At 38.9% G+C, this 20,434-nt stretch overlaps 2 protein-coding genes across 7 annotated transcripts in view; one reads left to right on the plus strand and one right to left on the minus strand.

Moving 5' to 3' along the window:
* The window catches only part of DNAAF8 (dynein axonemal assembly factor 8), a 31,797-nt gene extending 30,064 nt beyond the window's left edge, over positions 1–1,733 (plus strand). For 2 of the 4 annotated variants that reach the window (XM_074280415.1, XM_074280417.1), the window contains exon 10: positions 863–1,733. The gene's annotated coding sequence lies outside the window, so the exon portion shown is untranslated. The remainder of the gene's footprint in view (positions 1–862) is intronic. The other 2 variants (XM_074280416.1, XM_074280418.1) reach the window with 1 other exon arrangement.
* On the minus strand, positions 1,369–16,213 carry ZNF500 (zinc finger protein 500). 3 transcript variants are annotated; one of them, XM_074280421.1, is made up of 6 exons: positions 16,053–16,213; positions 13,775–14,270; positions 11,823–11,940; positions 11,148–11,239; positions 9,347–9,455; positions 1,369–5,835 (listed from the first exon to the last, which is right to left on the minus strand). In XM_074280421.1, exons 2-6 carry the CDS (start codon positions 14,174–14,176, stop codon positions 5,087–5,089), a joined length of 1,470 nt encoding a protein of 489 aa, XP_074136522.1. In that variant the 5' UTR covers positions 14,177–14,270; positions 16,053–16,213; the 3' UTR covers positions 1,369–5,086. The 3 variants fall into 3 exon arrangements, with proteins under 3 accessions (XP_074136522.1, XP_074136520.1, XP_074136521.1); XM_074280419.1 differs by having other exon boundaries at positions 15,601–16,213; XM_074280420.1 differs by lacking the exon at positions 16,053–16,213 and adding an exon at positions 15,255–15,590.
* Positions 16,214–20,434: the final 4,221 nt, after the last annotated feature.

Genomic DNA, 20,434 nt, shown 5'->3' on the forward strand with positions numbered 1-20,434 from the left:
CTCATCTACCTGTATAGATAATCGAAACTTTTAAAGTTTTTATTTTGCTTCTGCCTCTGTTCATTTATGTGTCTAGTTTAACAGATGAACTAAATATGTAGCTCCCTTAGAAGCTGGAAATAGTGTGAAATTTGTTTCTCCATTTTTCTTCTGCTTCAGTTAAAACAAATAGGTCCATTTGGAATTTCTAAAATCAACTCCACCTGTAACAGATGTGAACAAATGCAAGCTTTGTTTCCAAAATCAAGGTCCTTATAGTCACTAATGTACAGTAAGAACGAGAAACTGAAGGGAAAGTTGACAGGAAATAGTGGTACAGAAAAATGATCATCATCTTTTTGTGTGTGTATGTGTGAGGCAATTGGGGTTAAGTGACTTGCCCAGAATCTCACAGCTAGTAAGTATCTGAGGCAGGATTTGAACTTGGGTTTTTCTGAATTCAGGGTCAATGCTCTATCCATTGCATTATCTAGCTACCCCTATCATCCCTCTTTTTATCTGGAGGGGGCACTTAGATCAAAGTTGAAGCACCTTTTAGAGAGAAATACTAGAAATGGCTGTACTTTTCCCTCATCATATGGCATGCAGTCCCTAGGTGAGCTGGAGAGACAGAAGCTGAGACATAAATTAAAGCCATAAATGTGAAGGAACCTATTGAATTAGAGATTTCAATTCCAAAAGAAACCCTAAATACCTTAGGATTTCACCAGTGTGACATTCCCACATTAGTAGAGAGGGGTGGGGAGGATCCTTTCCTATATAATAATTCTAAAAGTCTGCGACATCAACCAACAGGAACACAAAATAATCCTGTTTTTTCAAAGCCATTTATCATTTTCATTTCTTGTCCTCTTTTCCTCAGTAGTTGGAAGAACTAATGTGGAATGTAACTGTCTGCCTAACCTTCAAAAGCATTCACCAACATGAAGCCCACAACTTCTCTCAAAGAAGCAAATCAAATAAGCATCTCTTGGCATAACAAAATGAGTTGACTTCATGGAAGGAGTAGAAAGAGAATTTTAAATCAGTGTCCTGCACTGCACTAGATAAAAGCTCCTGGCAAAGATTGCAACCTTCCAAAACGGCCACTTACACCATGAAGAAGCTCTTAAACCACTTCATTGACAAAGGAAGCTTTGCTTTCCCATGGCATGGGATGCACTTTCATGTGTTTGCCCTATATCAGGCAAATGAGGAAACACGTCACAGCCTTTGATATCTGCCAGGATTTGAGAGCAGCAAATCATAGGAGGCATTCTTCAGTCATCACTTAGATTTCCTTTTGTTTCTTGGAAGTAAAGAGACCTGGGCCATGGCTCATAAGCTATTTCATCTCTTTATCTATCAGGACCCTGACTGTGCAGGAGCTAGGGGGGCAGCAGAAGACTCAGCCATCAGCCCAATAAACACTAGGTTAAGGAAGATAATTTAAACTAGTTTTCAAGAAAATCAGAAAAGGACCTCTAGTCTTGACTATGACCAGGAACAAGCCCAGACTGCTTTGAATAGCTATGGCTTCCCTGGACCCTCCAAAACCTCCACCCACATCCATATGTCCTTAGGCTACCATAGGACCAGAACTTCCATTTGATGTTGGCATAGAGCTACCCAACATTTTACTATTTGTATTCAAAGGCTTCTTGTTTTCAAATTCCAGTGTTTAACTTTTTAGTATCAGCAAATGTATTAAAATACTTATTTCTCCAATAAAGTAATGGAATGTCAACTTTTAATTCCAAGTTCAGTAGATGTTCCAGATGATCTATTTGTTAAGAAATTAAGATAGAAGCAATGGGTTGGGAATTGGCTCTTAGGGCTAAGTACCACTAAGCAAAGATATCTTTTGCAACATTTTTAAGTACACCTCTGAACAATCTAGTGGTGTGCTAATAAATGTTTAACAACTAGCTGTCTGAAAACCCATAACATGCTTTAATCTATATTCTTATTTCATCCATTATTTTCTTAAATCTAGACAACAAAATAAACCCAGCTCTCATTTGTGGTCTTTGATGATTTCCAAGGCATAAATTCTCACACTGAAAATTTTAACAGCTGACTGAGCTGGTATACACTGGTTCTAGCACACCCCTAAGTATGTCCCACTGGTATGTTAATTTTTTCAGTTATTGATTTGACCAGTTAGTCAGATTGTTCTGTTCTTATGATTCAGGCTCAGTCCTTCACTCAGTTGCTATTTTGTTATATATCACTGGCTATTTGTTATAGTTTTGTGTTCATTCTTTTATCCCTTTTATCCCCTATCTGAGATCCAATGTTCAGTTATTTCACTTGTCAATTATTTCTATATTTATAAAAACTTTTTATAAGAAAGCATAAAATTCTCAATGAAAAAAAAAAAAAAAAAAAGGAAATTTGTATTGCCTTCCAGCAAACATATACTCATGTCTTGGCCTCCTCCTTGAGTACTAAAACATTTTAAAATCTAGTTTGTTGCATATCTAGGAGGTTTGGAAAGAAACTGAAGGGCTATTCTATCATAAGCCACATGCCAGGGAGAGATCAGATCTCTTGTTCCCAGGGAATGGAGATCAAGTGTTCTTAATACTGTTAGTGTCTGGAATTAGTCCTTTGGGGGAAATGGTGATTAATAATACGGCAGGAAGAATCAGAAGAGGAAGTGTCGCTTCAAAATGAGGAATTAAGGGCCCTAGGAAGTAGGAAGCTGAAGTAAGAGTTACGATGTATTGGAGATGGAATGTCCTCCTGAATCCTAAACTAGAAGAGAGCAGGCAGAAAATGCTAGTAAACCAAGGATGTAACATTTTACCTTTTAGACTGTGGTATCTCGTGAGATGATAGTTAAAATTAAATGTCTTACTAATGTAGAACACTCTGACCCATTCCTTCAAAATCTAGGTGTACTGGTGACTGCTTTAGAAGGGTAGTCCTAGGCCAGGCAGTGGTGAGGGAGCCCATCCAGTCCAATCTAGAGTGTTTTTGAGAAGTCTTGCTTGTATGGGTGTCAGAAGGGTGAGTTATAAGGTTCAGGATGATCATTGATAGTATGAATTACTCAGATATTCTATTTGATAAAAGAACTATGGACTCAAGAAGCTCCTACCCTTTAGGGCCAATTAATAGCTTGAAGCTCAAGGATAAATCATGTACTGACTGAGCTGCATTCAGGTCCCAGTCTTCTCAGTCAACATGATATGATGGCATCAAGAGATGCCCTTCCTGATGTTATTGGTCCTCTTCGAGAATGAAGGATAAATGAACAAAAAAAAGAAACTAGCAGAAGAGAAAAATCTTGGACCCAATTGATTAGGGACCTCTGAACTACGTAATAAATTGATTACTCATGAAAAAATAAACATTATGTGATGCTCCCAAACCAGGGAACAAACTTAAAACTTTGCATAGCAAGGTATACTAGAATGTACTAAAAGCTTCGTTCATAGTGATTCCATCTATTACAAAGAATTTCACCACTCTCAGGCTCATAAAATCTGACTTGAGAAAGAAGGGAGGAAGAGTTGGGAACAATAGGGCTGGCAATAAATCAAACCAGATTGAAAGATTTTTTTGCTTTCTAAATTTGTACTATTTAGAATAGCTTCTAAACCTAAATTAGGAAAAGGGATTCATCACATCCAACTTAATATTTCTAAGGGTCTGGATTCTTGAATATGGACCCTTCATTAATGAGCTTCATTGATGCAGGTTCCTCATTATAAGCAAACAATTTTAATTACTCTTATTCAATTTAGCTCAACTGATTGTTAGACTCCCCCACAGTTCTTCACCAGGCCATACTGAATCTCTCAGAGTTTAACAGGGGCTGCCAGTATTTTGTGAGTACTGGGATAGCTTTCATGCAGCCAGAGTCACTACCCCCACCACAATGAAGCACCAGCAGAGGACTTAAATCACATTTAAGGCTCATTTAGAAACCACTCTCCAAAAAACTTACAAAAACAAGGGAAAAAAGTATTGCCTAAAGTATTGCCTTTATTAAAGGAATGAAGAGGGACAGGTATATGTTTTAAAGTCTTACTGTGGCCCTAGGCTAGGTTCACATGAAGGTAATACTGTCAAATGCAAAAATACACAAAAGGATTTGGTGATGGGAAAAACTAAAGCTGGGTGCCTTATTCTTGCCTACCCCAAGAGAGGAATAGCTGGAACTATTCTAGAATAAGTTCTTCCCTGCAAAAACTGAGAACAAGTTACATTGGTTGTCACTGGGAAACCATATCTTTGACTCTAACAGAAGAATTAGTCTCTACTAATCCTCATGAGCCATACACCAGATTGTAAATTCTCAATAGCTAGAAGAAAACAAACTTTAGGCACCTAGACAGGATTGAGAACTGAACTGAAAACTCCAGACTGATCTTTTACTTTGGAAAGATCCAGGAATGGATGGCTATAAACAACCTAAAAAGTCACAGATAAATCCAGAATTAGGAAGAAAAGATGGTCCTTTAACTCCAGGTTCTCAGATTCAACAAGAATAATTAAAAAAGGAATGTTTTGAGCTTGCTAAGTTGGATAGGTAATATACCAGCATGTAAAAAAGATCTCCTAGTTAGCTATTTGCACCTGAAAAATATCCTCCTACAGAACAGATAATTTTTAGCAAGACTGGCAACAAAATAAATTTCTATAAAGCAAACCCTCCTTTTTCAATTACATCCTCTAGAAGATCAGAGGTATGTTCTTAGGGCAAAAAACTACAAAAGACTGAGTTGAAAATGATTGACAAGAAAGGATCAGAATGATGATCAGGCCTGAACCATGCAGTAAGTGGAAATAATATTTTTGTGCCATTTTCTCCATCAGAAATCTCTTCACCTTCATAAAATTTCTTAGCAATTTGTAATAGAATCAGACTGTGATATGCCATGGTAGTAGCTACCATTTGATAACTCATAATGTGTTCAAATCTAAGCATTTTTGTAAGTTAATGGTTTTTGATTCTGTAAAATGAATAGCATAGTCCTAATCATCATCGTAAAGTTCAAAATCCTGAAAATAAATGTCCCTCAAACAAGAGGAGGGCTGTATATTGTTATCTCTGAAAAGCTGAGCTTGAGTGGAAGATTACTCCAAACCTTACTCAATGAACACGACTCTCCCCTGCATGAACCTCCTGATGTGTTACAAGCTGATGTTTTCGTGTGAAGCTTTTTCCACACATCTCACATTTATAGGGCCTCTCTCCTGTATGTGTTCTCTGATGTTTATTAAGGTCAGTGCCCCGACGAAAGCTTTTCCCACAATTCTGGCATGTGTAGGGTTTCTCACCTGTGTGGGTTCTCCGGTGTGCGCTAAAATGAGAGCTATTATTGAAAGTTTTCCCACATTCCCCACATTTATAGGGTCTCTCTCCAGTGTGAGTTCTTCGATGTATGACAAGGCTTGAGCTCTGGCTGAAGCATTTCCCACATTCATTGCATTTGTAGGGTTTTTCTCCAGTATGAATTCTCTGGTGGGTACTGAAATTGGAGCGGTCACTAAAGCCTTTTCCACACACAAGACACTTGTAGGGTTTCTCCCCTGTGTGAGTTCTCTGATGTTTGATCAAATGAGAACTTTTTTTAAAGCTTTTTCCACATTCAAGGCATTTGTAGGGTTTCTCTATTATACAGGCTCTCTGAAGACTTATATTCTTTTCCTGAACAGGAGTTTGGCTCTTTCCCTCAATCAGTGGATAGCCCTGATGACATTCTGGTCGAATTAGACAAGTCTGTCCCTGACAAGCTGCCTGAAGACCATGCTCCCTGGACTTCTCTGGCAGGGTTCTACCTGCCATTTTCATGGCAGAATCCTCCTTGGAATCTTCTTTCTCAATCTTGATCTCACATCCTAGAAGGAGAGAAAAAGAAATCCTTGATCCTAGAGGGTAATAAAATCAAGGTAAAATCAGTCAGTCAATCTAAAAACATTAAGTACCTACTATCTGCCTGGTGCTGGGGTTACAAAAAGAGGCAAAAGATACTTCCTACTCTCAAAAAGCTTATAATCTAATGGAAGAAATAACATGCAAACAAACAAATACAAAGCAAGCTATATAAAGCATATGAAATAACAGGAACAGCACTAGAATTAAGAGTTGGAGAAAGCTTCCTATAGGAGGGTGTATTTTAGCTGGAACTTAAAGGAAACCAGGAAGGTCAATGGTCAGAATGGAGGAGGGAGAGCATTCCAGATAAGGGGGACAGGCAGAATACCCAGAGCTTAGAGATGAAATGTCTTGTTTGTGAAACAGGCAGGAGGCGGCCAATGTCGCTGAAGAGTTGATGTCAGGGAGTAAGGTTCAAGACTAGAAAAGTAGGAGGGAGCTAGGTAAAAGTAAAATTGGAAAATTACACTTGTAACTTTTGTAATTACATTTGAAAATTTGTAGGAAGACTTTTAGAACTTGTCACCATTTCATTTTTTTTACATCTACTCCTAAGGGAAAAAAGTTATCTAAAAAGTTTTAGGTTGCTAAAAGATAGCAGTAATCTTCCACTATTAACCACTGAAGTAAGACATACTTCAAGATCCTTGTGACAATTTTTTCTAGAGGTCTCAGAAAGGGAGGGCTCCCATGTTAAGTGCACCATATAGAATGACTGAGTTGTGGAGTGGAATCATTCACTAGTATTTTGAAATCCTCGATTAGAAGGAATAGAAGAGTGTGGGATTCTCAATTTCCTAGTGAATGGATCTGCTATCAGACTCAAGAGCAGAAATTCTCCTTCCAACACAAATTTTATAAGACTAAAGGTGAACTAGACTTTGATAATGATGATTGATGTTAAAATCTAGATTCAGAGAATCAAGATAAGGCAGGAACCAGAGATTTTTTTCCTTTCCATACTTATGAGATTCTCTATATGTCGGCAATTAGGAAGGACCCAATTTTAATTCTTTCTCCTTGTCTTTTCTGTTTCCAAACTACTGTTTCAAAGTGGAACGATTTCAACTTAAATTCATTTATTTTATTCACACAATAAACATTTATTAAACGCCCACCAAGTATACAATGGTTCATACTGAACAAAAACAAATATTATTCCTGCCCTTCAGGAGCTTACAGTCTAATAAGAGTGACAAAACACACAAATAAGCATAATATAAATATGTATTTTATATATATAAATATAAATAATATAAATATATAAATATAAAATGTACATAAGGGTCCAAAATTCTGAGATAAGATAAGGAAGTAATCTAATGAGGTAGGGGAATAGGTCACAAACTTTGGAGTCTTTTCAACTGTACCTTGAAGAGGAAGCATGATGTCAATAGGCAGAGAGGGGGACAAATATGATTCAAGTGTCTGAAGATACATGTCATCAGGACTTGCTGATTCACAGAATTTTATGTCAAAAACTTAATCTAATTCCAACTTCTTTTCCTATTAAGCTTTGACTTTCTGCTTTAAGTTGTACAAATATGCTCAGATAACTAGAATTCAAAATTTTTGGCAAAGAATCAAAGGATAAAAGCTTTTGTCTTTTTAATATTATTAGCTTTCCATTTCCATGTAAAGAATAAATGCTTTTCCAGATCTTACTGTCCTATGCCTCTTATACAGTGTTCTGCACCTAGCAGATGTTATATAAATGCTTAAAGATTGATTTTTTTATATAACATTTTCTCCTCAATTATGTTCTTGTCAACCTGTGCTATTTTTTAGTATTTTCTATTTTTCACCTGGCTTCGTTTCTTCCTTTGAGTTATTTCCCCGTTTAGCTCTTTATAAAGTGTTTCATTTAGAAAGGCTGATTTATTACTTTCAATGCTACAAATCAAAACACCAGCTTTTTCTTGTGCTTTAAAACTTTCATTAGACAATATTCATCTTAAGTTTCTCATTTTCTCTTATCTTACATGAGGCAATATCTCATTAGCATAATCTTCAACATCCAAACTTTGATGATAGCTGAAATCCTATTGTTCTCCTCACCTGTGTGATTATCTCTTGGAATACCCCTCTCTGGGAAAGATTGTAGATTTGAGTTCAACATTCCTTTCCTTTGATCCAGTTGGGCAATTAGATTTGGTTTGGGAACAGAAAGTCCTGTCCATAAGGAAGGTCAGTGCTCAGTAAAAGAAATAGAAATTCATATATATCTGGGGAAAGTTCCTAAAAGAAGGTTGGATTTTAAGTGTTTTTGATTGATAGAAAGGAATATAGTAAACTAGGAAATTCTCATCACAAAGGGTTGCATAAGAAAAGACTGAGGAATGGGAATAGAAATGGATAAAGAAATCTCAAGTAGGTTTCCTTGATGGTCGGATAATGCAAAAATGAGAAATAAAGGACATTAAGTTAAGCAGGTGAGAAACTTGAAGGTGAAGCAGAAAATTCTTGTTCCTGAAGCACAATGCTGTCCTTTCTATAAGACTGACATGGCTGTATAGTAAAGCTTAAGTTAGAAGCACATTCTCTAAGTTAGAAGCACATTCTCCAATAGTAGTGACATATTTTAATTAATTCCATCTCTTATCCAGTCTTCCTTATGACCAATGGCACATGTTGTGAGATTGCCAGATGAGACTAGAGATGCAACTATAGAACAAAACAAAGCTATTCATTGGCTCACACTGGAAACTATCCATGACTGTGCTCTTAATTATTTTATTGAGCAGATTCTCATCCTTTTGACAGTCTGGTAAAGCTTATGGACCCCTTGTCACAAAGCATACAGGTGACAATAGAAGGTATCACTATAGATATGGTCTATAAGACGGACAAAATAGAAGTCAGATGTGGGATGGTACATTCCTAGTATATCTGCTATTGGGGCAGGCTGAGGCTGGCAGACTACCTGAGCTTTGGAGTTTTGAAGTACCGTTTAGCAAAAGACAATCAACATTAAGTCTACACCAATGCCAGAACCAGGAGTTACAAGGCTACTCAAAGGAGGCCTCAGTCAAACATGGAGCAGGTCAAAGCTTCTGTACTGATGGGCAGTGGGGACTGGGCCTAGAAGAAGCCACTGTACTTCCAACTTGGGCAAGACAGACCCAGATTCCCCCACCCAAAATGTAATAGAATATTAATGAGGTATCTTACATGCCTCTTATATTATTTGTATTACTCATATGTTCCCTTGAATTATTATCTTTTTGTCTTATTTCTTACTAATTAGACCAGGATCCTCTTACATCTCCTAATTCCATCACTTAGCACAGTGCCTTACACATATTATGTGTCTATTAAATGTATGTTGACTGATATACACTGGGATGAAATAGTGAGGAAAAAAGGGAGAATACATAAAAATGACACCTGTAGAAATAGACTACCCAAGCATCATAGACCTCAGAGGTTTTAAGCCAAAGGGAAAAAAGACTTTAATTAGCAGAATCATGTTACCATAATTCTCCTGCAGGACATCCCTGTAGTTTTCTTTCTGAACTGGTTCCAGATGCCCCAACTCCTCCTGGGAGAGGTACATAGCCATGTCCTCAAATGTCACTGGCATCTGCAAAAAAAAAAAAAAAAAAAATCACACAACTCCACTCTGTCAGAGCTACCTCAGGTACACTCTTCATCCTGGCTTAGGGCAAGCATCAATTACTCTCAAAATGAGCTACAATCTTATCAGTAATAACCCAAGAACTCTTGGGATCACTTTTGATTCTCCTATGCTACATATCTACTCTGAATCTAAATCTCAAAACTGACTTTCATATGGCTCAACTGTTATATTGTTATAGTCATATTTCCTTCATGATCCTATTTGGAGTTTTCTTAGCAAAGATTACTGGAATGGTTTGCCATATCCTTCTTCAGCTCATTTTACAGGTGAGAAAACTAAGGCAAACAGAGTGAAGTGACTTGCTTGAGGGTCACTCAGCTAGTGCCTGAGGCTGGATTTGAACTGAGAAAGAAGAGTTTTCCTCATTTCAGATCTAGTGCTATATCCACTGCACCACCTTGCTGCTTCTGTACTTACTACTTGAGCTACACTTTGTCTTCTCCATTTTTATATAAAATCCATGGCTCACTGAATTCCTGCTCAGACTCCTGTCTCAGGGCTTTCAGTTACCTTACTCTTTTGTTCCCTTTTTTTTTTTTGATGTATCTTGCTTTTTCAACTTCTTTTTCCACTAATACCTTAGGATTCCTTGCCTATACGTTCCTTGGTCCTGCTGACAGCTCTCAGGACAAAAGAAATTGCCACCCAGTTCTACAGCAAGGATTACCTGGAATGTAATATAAGTATGGATAATTTGGCCAAAGTAGCAACAATGCCTTGGACCTAGGACAAAGTGCCAGAATGCTGAAAACCGATATGAAAAAAACAGGAAGACCAAAAGAACATTTTAGAACAATACCTGAAATATTCAAAAAGAGCTGGATAGCTAGATATATTGGAACAGACAAAGGAGACTTAGTTAACCATGCCTAAAGTGGTGAGTGGCTACCAGGAGCAACAGAGAGTGATAGAACAATATTCTTAAGTAGTATAAAACAGACCAGAACTGATTGTTTTTCTTTTTTTTTTTTTTTCTTTTTTCTGAGGCTGGGGTTAAGTGACTTGCCCAGGGTCACACAGATAGGAAGTGTTAAGTGTCTGAGACCAGATTTGAACTCTGGTCCTCTTGAATTCAAGGCTGGTGCTCTATCCACTGCGCCACCTAGTAGCCCCTGATTATTTTTCTTTACAGAGGAGAAAAGAATGTTGAGGGAGGAAGCTTCAAGAAAGATGAAGACAGAAATATGTATATGATAGCTTAAAGTTTTGTTTGGATTAATATGTATAGAAAATTTTTTTTTAAATCTCATTTGCTAGAGACTGATTTCTACCAAGAATCAGTCTCCCACAGTCACACACAGAGGTAACATGGCCCATGTAGGATTCAGTTCAACATGAAGTTTATTGGCCCAACATTCTTGGCCACCTTTTGAGCTAACCCAAACCAGGAGGGCAAACAGGTTAAACAGAATCTTTAAACATCTTGTGCTTAAATTTAAATCAAATGCACTTGAGTTTATTACTTGAAATCTGGATTATTAAAGATGACTGATTCTAGGATAACAAGATACTTTGAGATGATTTTGGAGTTCCCAGGATAATTAACCTCTGAACACTGAACTAATACTTGTTATTTGTATTGGAGGCAAAAAAGAGGTGGGGCAGGGTGGAGTGGGATAGAGGAACATGATTCACCTGGGACCAGGCAGAGATTAATGCACTTGCTGTTTGCTGTTCTCTAGTACTCTCCTCCCTGAAGAGGGCAGAAACCCGGGAAACAGGTGAACCTATGGAAAGAGAACAGTCATTAACTGAGTCATTCCTTGCTCAGGATGCCCATTCTCATCACTGAGTTCAAGATGTCTACCTTAAACCATCCAGAAGTTTGTCCTAGCCCTTTACCACATGCTGTCCTGATGCCAAATATCTGGTCAAAGTGCTAGGCAGAACCAATAATTCTTTCTGTTGCTATTTTTTTTTATTTACTTAGGTAAATATTTCTCAATTATATTTAAAATTTTTTAAGAACTACTAAATTCTTACCTCATAATTAGCTCTACGCCTATAATTGTAGAATTGGATGTAGAGCTGGAAGAAAACTCAGAGGCTTTCTAATCCAGCCTCTTCATTTATAAAATGAAGAAACTGAGGCCCAAGAAAGTTATATAATGTGCCCAGAATCATAAAGATCACAAAAGTCAGAGGTGTGATGTGAACTGAAGTCCTCCAATTAGAACCAACGCTCTTTCCATTAGGACACAATCTCACTGAACTCAGACACCTGTCCTGATTCTTTCCACATAACTCTTTTCCTCTCCCTCCATGCCAAGCATCCTTCCTCAGGAAGGGCAGTTTAGGGCTGTTTCTTACCTCTCTTTGGCCGCAGTTGGAAATTCTTTTTGGATCTATAGGTTGGCTGTTCCTGTGGCTCAAGACAGGACTTCTGTGCTCCCTCCTCTTGGAACCTGGCCTCTTGCCACATGGCTCCCTGGAATAGCAAAGATTGCTGAGTTGTTCTCTGGAGCCCACCATCTCTTCTGAGAGCACCTCCTGCCCTGGCACAGAGACTGTAATCTGGGAACAGACCATGTCCTTCCTCTTATTACAAAGAATCTGGGAAATTGAGAACTAGATTATCCGGGCCCTTTTCAGCCCTTTACTACCACTAAAGTCCTTCTCACTTTTCCTCTTATCTCAAACTGTTTCTTCTCCACTTTCTATTCTTTCTTCTCTACTCTCTGGGCTTTCTCCCCTTTAATTATAATCCTTTCCTTCTCACATTTCAATCTGTGCCCAATCATATTCTCTATTCTGTGACTGCTAGAATTTCTTATTCTTCTTCCTAGTTTGCACCTTAAAGTTGAGGAGAATTTACTTGGTGCAGAATTTACTAGATGCAGAAATAAGTGCCTTTTCTAAGATAAAAGATATAATTAATCATATATTACCTCAGCTCTGGCCCCAGCAGCCCTAGCCCTACTCTTGTTATAGGTGCTGTTTAGTAGGGATTTCAAGGTAAATTTGTGGAAAATAGATACAGAACAGATGTTAAGGAGTAATTGCAAATACTGAGAGGTACATCCCTAACTTTAACTACTTGACTCTTTTAACAATGCGTTCCTTTCTGTCACTTTTAGAGACAAGAGTCATCAAGTAGCTAGACAATAAATCTGACCCAAAATAATATTTCTGATACTTTTATGAGAGTAATTAACATTCTTTTGGAACTGTACCATTTTATTTTTGTTTTATTCCATGATGCCTTCTCCCCTTCTGTTAAAAACATTATATACCATACATTTAAGGAACTTTTATAGATATATTTCATTTTGTCCCAAGATATTTTCCAACAAACACCCAAACTATACTACCACAAAGAATATCCCCCAAAAGAGTTATGCAGAACCACTTAATTGTAATTCATACACATGACACTTTCCAGTTGTGAAATTTAGCAACTTAACAAAAAAGATATGCCATTAATTTTGATAATCTGGTACCAATCTTGTGTTCCATCATAAATTTATTTTTTAAATTAATATTAATTTGATTTCGAGAGCTTGAGAATCTTGCAAAAATCCTCAAATTATGAAATTTCCTAGGATACCAACAAAACTCAGGTAGGAAATAATTATCTCACATTTCCTTAACTAATTAGCATTCTGGGTTACTGTTGCTTACTATTTGTATTCACTGGATTCCTGGTTCTACTCTTCTCCATTCTGATACAATAACCAGTAGGAAGGTTTGGTAAATGATTGGAAAGTTTGATACAAAAGTATTTTGAAAAGAAAGAGAAGTCCTGAGAAGAGACATCTCCAACTGAACAATGAAATCAATGATAGAAATATTTGCTTAATTAATGTAAACTAACTTTTTAGTCAACTTTTCAAGAACGTATCTGCTTGGTTAAGCAAAGGACACTGCTGTACAACATTACCAATAGGAAAATGACCAGTTCTGAGGGAGAGGGAAATAATATAGGGTATGATAAGGATTATGGGAAGATTTTTTTAAAAGGGGGGGAGGGAGATCTTAATTCCTAACTCCATGGAAGTTATTGATGGAAAATAAGAGGGAATAAGCACAGAATAAGAGCTTTTCCTCCCTTCCCCCGGTCTTGTTTGGGTTAGATGCAAACTCTGATCTTGGTCAATCCTTAGTAAAATTACAGTACAGGTGACAGAGTCTATAATTTTAATATCTCAGCTGATGCTACCTGCCTAAAGAGCTTAAGAATTGTAAGGAAGCAAAATGGAATGGATCCTATCATTCAGTGGTTGATACACCCCAATCCCTCAAAATTAAAATCTTTTCCTCACCCATTGCCTCTGCTTCCTGGGTTCTCTCTGCAAACCCTCCACCAGGACCACTGCCTCTTCACCACTCTCTGGATGCTGTTCCCGTACCCATGTTTGGATCTCCCCTGGCAATACTGTCAGGAACTGCTCCAGCACCAGCAATTCCAAGATCTGCTCCTTTGTACGCATCTCTGGTCTCAGCCACTGACAACAGAGCTCCCAGAGTCGGCTGAGAGCTTCCCGAGGACCAGCCACCTCCTGATAGCAAAACAGCCTAAAGAGCTGACGGAAGGTCTCTGGATTGGGATCCTTCCTTTGCAAAGGAGGCTCTTCTTGCCAAGGGAAATCTTCTTCTACCTTCACAATAAGGATCTCTTCTTGCTCCAGAGGAGACTGAAGCTGCAGGCCAAGCGCTGTAGCCATGGTCCTGAAGAGACAACTCTGAGGATCCGCTCTGTGTTGGTTTTGGAAATGGCAGGACCTTTTGTGAAAGGAACTGTTTTCCCCTTTTGAGACTCTAGAGAAGAAACAGCAAAATCTGTGAAATCACAGGCCTAGTTCTTATTTCCTTCCCAATCTTACTCTACTTGGCTCTCTGACCATGGAAAGACCACCTAACCAGGCCCAATGAAATGTTCTCATCTGCAGAATCTGACGACCTTATTTGATTACAGAGGAAAGAGCTCGGAAGTCAAAGGACCTGTCTGTCAATTCCCTAGGCCTTGGCTTCCTCATCTGTAATCTGAATTAGATTAGAGGCTCTTAACCTAGGGTCAATGGATAGATTTTTCAGGGGTCCATGGGCTTGGATGGGGGGGGGGAATCACATCTTTATTTTCTCTAAATTCTAACTGAAACAGCATTTTCTTCAATTATTAAAAAAAAAGAACAAAACTCCACAATTCTAAGAAGGGATCCATAAGATTCACCAAACTGCCAATGAGGATAAAAGGAAGAAATGAGCATTTATTAAGCACCTACTGCATGTCAAGAATAATAGTAGCAGTAATAATGATGATGATGGCTAACATTTAGATAGCATTCATATGTGCCAGGCACTGCAGTAAAGTGTACTAAGCACTCTACAATTATTATGTCACATGATACAGCAAACTCCAGGGAACTAGATGCTGTTATTAACTCCTTTTTTTTTTTTTCAATTACTTTTTATTTTCTGAAAACGCAAAAAAAAAAAATAAATAAATAAAAAAATAAAAAGGCAGTGGAATTGGACCTGGAGTCAGGAAGATGCACAAATTAATTCCATTTTACCGCTGAAGAAACTGAGGTAGATAATTCTTCCAGGGTTACAATGCTGGTATGCGTCCTGAGCTAGATTTGAACTCAGATCTTCCTGACTTTAAACCTAATGCTCTACTAACACTATACACTTTCTCTGCTATAGTATATGCTATACTATTAAACTACCTACTCTACCTTCCTCAAATAAAATGCTATGCCATTGGAAATTGAAGCATACGGAGTTATGGACATGACTTGCCTAGGATCACACACAGCTAGTATCTGAGGCCGGGTTTTAACTCGGGTCTTCTTGCCTCCAGGCCCAGTGCTCTAAGCATTGCACCACAAGCTTCCCTCAGTTTTCTCATCTGAAAAATGGGCCGATATGAGTTTGTGACCAAAACAGACATTTGGTACAAGCCTGATACCGTCATCCTGCCCTAGATGTGTTTGTTTCTTCTCCATTCCTTTTCCCCCTAAGTTGCAGAGAAAAGGTCCTGGGTCCCGGCTCGGCGCTGGAGCCGACTCCTCGATAGAGGCCCAGGAATGGGGTGCAGGGCGCAGGGTCTGTCCAGGATCCGGGTCCCTCCCCCTCCCCCACTCACCGCTCGGGAGACGCCGGGGCCGAGAAAGGGTAGGAGGGAGGGAGCCTCCGGGCGGGGCGGGGCGGAGCGAGGCGAAGGGCAAAGCTCCTTGGTTCGCGAGGCGGTCACTCGACCCGCCCCTCAAAAGAAAAACCCCGACTCCCGCAATGGCCTGTCCTGGTCTCTGTTGGGTCCGAAATAGCCAAACTACACGCTAGTGATTGATTGGCTTGAGCGGGTGTCAAGGGTAGAGAATGAGGGGCGACGACTCGGTGTGGTTCGGGGCACTCTGGGTATTGTAGTTCCGCGGGCGCTGAGAAGGGTCCCCCCGCTTCTTAACTGGGCGCTCAGGTTCTGCTACCCGAGGTTCTTCTGATGTAATAGAACTCTGTCCCCCATGATTTTTTTGGGGGGATGGACCTGGATTAGAAAAACCCTAAATCTCAATCCTCTCCCGGCTCTGCGAAAACTACCTGGTTCCCACGGGAAACTCCCACCTCCAGTTGATCTGGGAATCACTTCGGGAAACGATCACCACCCTTATTGATTTAAAAATTAGCCCCTCAATTGCCCCCTAGTCCCAAGCATACAAGGCTACATAAAAATCAGGACTCTGTATCCCAAACTTCCGCTAGTTTCCCGATCCGGAAGCTGTCCACCGAGAGCTGCTCCGTGAAATCCAACCCATTTTCGCCAAAGCTCAGGACTGCCGCCCCCTCAACACTTACGGCCAGCCTCAGTTTGAAAAAGATCATCTTTTTTTCGTGTATTTGCCGTTTATTGTATTTCTGTTAATCGTCGTTTATCCTAAAATGTTAGAGCTTAGTGCAGATAGCAAAACCATAAATCAATGCCCCGCCTTTAAGCATGAATTATATAGACCAAAAAGTATGTACGGAGCACTTTCTATGTGCTAGGCTATGGGAATACAAATACAAAGAAGGAAACTATTCCTGTCCTCCATGAGCTCACATTCTGTTGATGGAGTCAGCAAGTGCACGTAGAAATGTGGAGGAGTGACAGATACCCTACCAGCCATAGGATCCTCAGGCTAGTGTCGCAGGTTTTTGCTAAAGAATGCAAGATTTTTGACAAAAAATGGGTTTGTTTTCACAGAGAAACGATTTCTTCAGAGGTCTACTTCCTGATTAGGAAGATAGCAAAGGTTTGGCTACGGAATCTTGTTTTTTATTATCCTTCTAGGGTTCCAAATCAATAAAGGGTGGTGATTGTTTCCCAGACCAAAGTGATTCCCAGATCAGTTGGGAAGGGGGAGATTCCCGTGGGAACCAGGTAGCTTTCTCAGAGCCGGGAGATTCCGGTAGGTGGGGATCATTTTTAGGAATTTCCCCAGGCCAGGCTTCCCATCCTCCACAAAGATCAGGGAGACATAGTTCTATTACATCAAAAATATATATAACGTAAATATAAAGGGAATAAATATAGCAAAGAAGTTAACTAGTAAGTACTTTGGGAGAGAGAGTATTAGCAGCTGCCATCAGGAAAGGCTTCATATGGCCTATGAGGCAGGGGTTGTATCTTAAAGGAAGAGGGACTACGAAGCAGAAATGAAGAGGGATTGCATTCCAGGAATGGGGGTTGGCCTGGGGAAATGCTGTGAAAGGGAAGATAGAGTATCCTGAATGAGGAACAAAGAGAAGATCAATTTAGCTGGATCTCAGAGGACAGAAGTACCTTTTAACAAGGCTGGAAAGATCAGCTGGGGCCAACCTAGGACTGTAGAAACCAAAAGGGTAATTTTGTATTTAATTCCTAGAGTCAATAAGAATCCACATCAAAACATAATTTTTTCACTTTTTTTTTTGTTGTTGTTATTGGCTAGTTTTTTCTTTTCTTCTGATCCCCCCCCCCCCTTTTGGTCTGATCTTACTTGCACAATATAACAAAAATGGAAATATGTTTAAAAGAATTGCACATATTTAACCTATATCAGATTGCTTGCTGTCTTGGGGAGGGAGGAGGTAAGGGAGAGAGGGAGAAAAATTTGGAACTCAAAATCTTACAAAAAATGAATTTTAAAAACTGCCTTTATATGTATTAAAAAAATTAAATACTATTGAAAAATTTAAAAAAAAAAAGAATCCACAGAAGCTTATTGAAAAGCTTATAAGATAGTCCCTTAAGGAAAATTACCTTGGTGGCTGAGTGTAAAATACTATAGGATAGTGAGCCTTGAGGCCCAGAGACCAGTTAGGAGGATGTTGCAATACTCTAGGTGAGTGGTCATGAAGGCCTTGACTAAGGTGATATTTATGTGAGTGAAGAAAAGAGATAGGATTGAGAAATAATGCACAGGTGAAAATGTCGAGATTTGACAACTGATTGGATATGTTGGGTGCCATAAAATGTGGAATCTGGTTTAATGCTGAGATTACAAACCTGAGATACTGAAAGGATAGTGATGCCTTTGATGTAAATAGGGAAGTTGGAAAGAGGAGGTGGTTTAGAGATAAAGATAATGAGTTCAGGTTTGGAAATGTCTGAGATATCTCAAGAGACCTCCAGTTTTAAATGTCCAGTGAGCAATTGGTGAACTGAAACTGGAGGATTAGAGAAAGGAAGAAATATAAAATCAGATGAAAAATGGAAAGTAGTTACTAAACGTTTATGGGAGACATGAGAAATCTGGGGAGCAATTTCAATAATGGATAATGGTTCAATTCTAAGACTAAGATATACTTACAGGGACAGCATCAAGTCAGTGTTCCCCAATATCTCCCTATTTCATCAACTCTCAATTTCCTCTCTCTTTTTTTGGGGGGGGGGTCATTGGTGATGGCGAAGAGGCAGTCAGGGGGTTAAATGACTAGCACAGGGTCACACAGCTAGTAAGTTTTAAGTGTCTAAGAATGGATTTGAACTGAAGTCCTCAGGACACCAGGTGTGGTGCTATATCCACTGTGCTACTTTCTCCTCCCTCTCCACTTCCATATCAATAGCTCTGAGTGAAGGGGGAGGGAAAGTTTTCCCTTTACTGAAGCTGTGCTCCCTTTAAGATAGTCACTCTGAAACTGTATTTCCTTTTGATCTATTATCCCTTTTGGAGTCTCAGCCTCTCTTGGGGGAAGGCATATGCCGCCAGATAAGTTATCTTTCAGGGATACCAGAGCCTTTGATTCAATTGAAAATCCTGGTCAAAAGGACCTCTTTGAAGTGTTAATTCCAATTGGGGATCTGGGCTGGAAACTGATAAGCATCCAGGCCTGGGAACCTTGGCTTCCTGAAGCCTCAAGACTCCTTTAAAAGGGCAGTTTCTGGGCTCTCTCTTTGCAGAGGGCCAAAAAGCAGGACATGTTATGCCAAGGAACCTCTCTCTCTCCTTGGTATAGCTGTCTTCAAGGACCCTCTGCCCGCTGAGAGCATTAATCCCTCTTTATCTTTCTCACCTATTCCTCTAACAGGACCTTGCAGAGGGTCAAGCAATTTGCTAGGACCCTCTGCCCACTGAGAAAGAATTCTTTTCTTAGTGCAAGAATCCATTTCCCCAATAGGATTTTGCCACTATAGAGGGCAGTCTCTTAGCAAACTGGTTTCTATCCAACAATAAACTTTCATTTCTGCCATTAATAATTCAGGATAAATGAATTCTTTCACTTTAAACCTGCCACCGACCAAAAGGGGAATTTTAACAACTCTCTTATTGCCACTAACCTCATCACTACCTGGAATCAAGGGGATATAAACCTCATTGTTAGGGCTAAGGATCTCTTTTCAATAGATTGTTAGAATTGGAAGGGACCTTAGAAAAATCTAAATCAAGCCTTTCTTTTTACCGATTGAAAAGAGTGTCATAATAGAAAGAGAGGTAGTCTCCCAGTCAAGAAGACCTGGTTTTAAATGCCTCCTCTTACATATAATAGCTTCATAACCCTGAACAAATCACAGAATCTCTTGGTGCCCTCAGGGAACTCTCCTCAATTGCAGAGAAAGTGCATATCTGCATTGGAAAAAATCTTTTGCTAAAGAAAGAAGTTATGTGTGGAAAGAAAAAAGGAAGAAAGAAAGAAGGAAAAAAGGAAGCAAGGAAAAGAAAGGGCTAAAGAAAACGATAAAGGGTTGGGAGAAGGAAATCGGAGCACATCTAATCTTCCCTGAATGAGGGTATTATGAGAAATTTTTAAAATTTTTGATTTTTGTTAATTTTTATTATCTGGAGGAAGGGTGTCAGTGCTATTTCTCCCATAAGAAGGTTATCGAGCTGGCTGAAACTTGTCCCATGGGATGTGAAATTTTACTTAAGGCCTCAAAAGTTCCTTAAAGAGGGAGTAAAGACTTTCCAAAATAACTTGACTTCTTTTCTTGCCTTATTTAAGGAAAGATCCCAAATGTCAACTGTACCAGACTCTTTGATATCTTGGTGACATATTAATTCTTTTCAGTCATCCATTGTGAACCCTCTAAATGTAGTTTAATCCATAACATGACTTAATTTATCTTTAAAGTCTTATTTGTTTCCTTAGGTGATATATGAGATTATGATTCTGGTTGGCTAAATTTGCTCAATTTTTATATCATTGAAGAAAACATGGGATTACAATTCTGTTTTAACCTAGCCTAAAAGAATGTATGAAATTGAAACATATAAAAGCATTTATTTCTTTATGTCTTTGATGTAATTTTCTCTTTAAAGCTTATCAGAAAGTCCAATCTGGGTTCAATTATTTTTCTAAATCCTGAGTTTGTGCTTAAGCATAATAAAATCTGGGTCTTTGATCACTATAATGTCTACTTTGTGGTAGATTTATTTTGACAGCGATAACCTGCAGGAACTCAGAGGAGTTATTTCTTTCATTTCAGCAGAAAGTCATTCTACCAGTTTAAGGAAATAAAGTGG

This window comes from Sminthopsis crassicaudata, chromosome 1 (assembly GCF_048593235.1).
Source record: "Sminthopsis crassicaudata isolate SCR6 chromosome 1, ASM4859323v1, whole genome shotgun sequence".
NCBI classification, from domain to species: Eukaryota; Metazoa; Chordata; class Mammalia; order Dasyuromorphia; family Dasyuridae; genus Sminthopsis; species Sminthopsis crassicaudata.

Bases quoted from the DNA above. Each gene is read 5' to 3' on its own strand.
- ZNF500 (XM_074280421.1), bottom strand. From the start codon at position 14,176: ATGGCTACAGCGCTTGGCCTGCAGCTTCAGTCTCCTCTGGAGCAAGAA. The intron at 11,240-11,822 runs GTAAGAAACAGC...CTCTTTCCATAG, and splicing joins CCAACTGCGGCCAAAGAGAG to GTTCACCTGTTTCCCGGGTT. The intron at 5,836-9,346 runs GTAACATGATTC...CTCTCCTTCTAG, and splicing joins TGTCCTGCAGGAGAATTATG to GATGTGAGATCAAGATTGAG.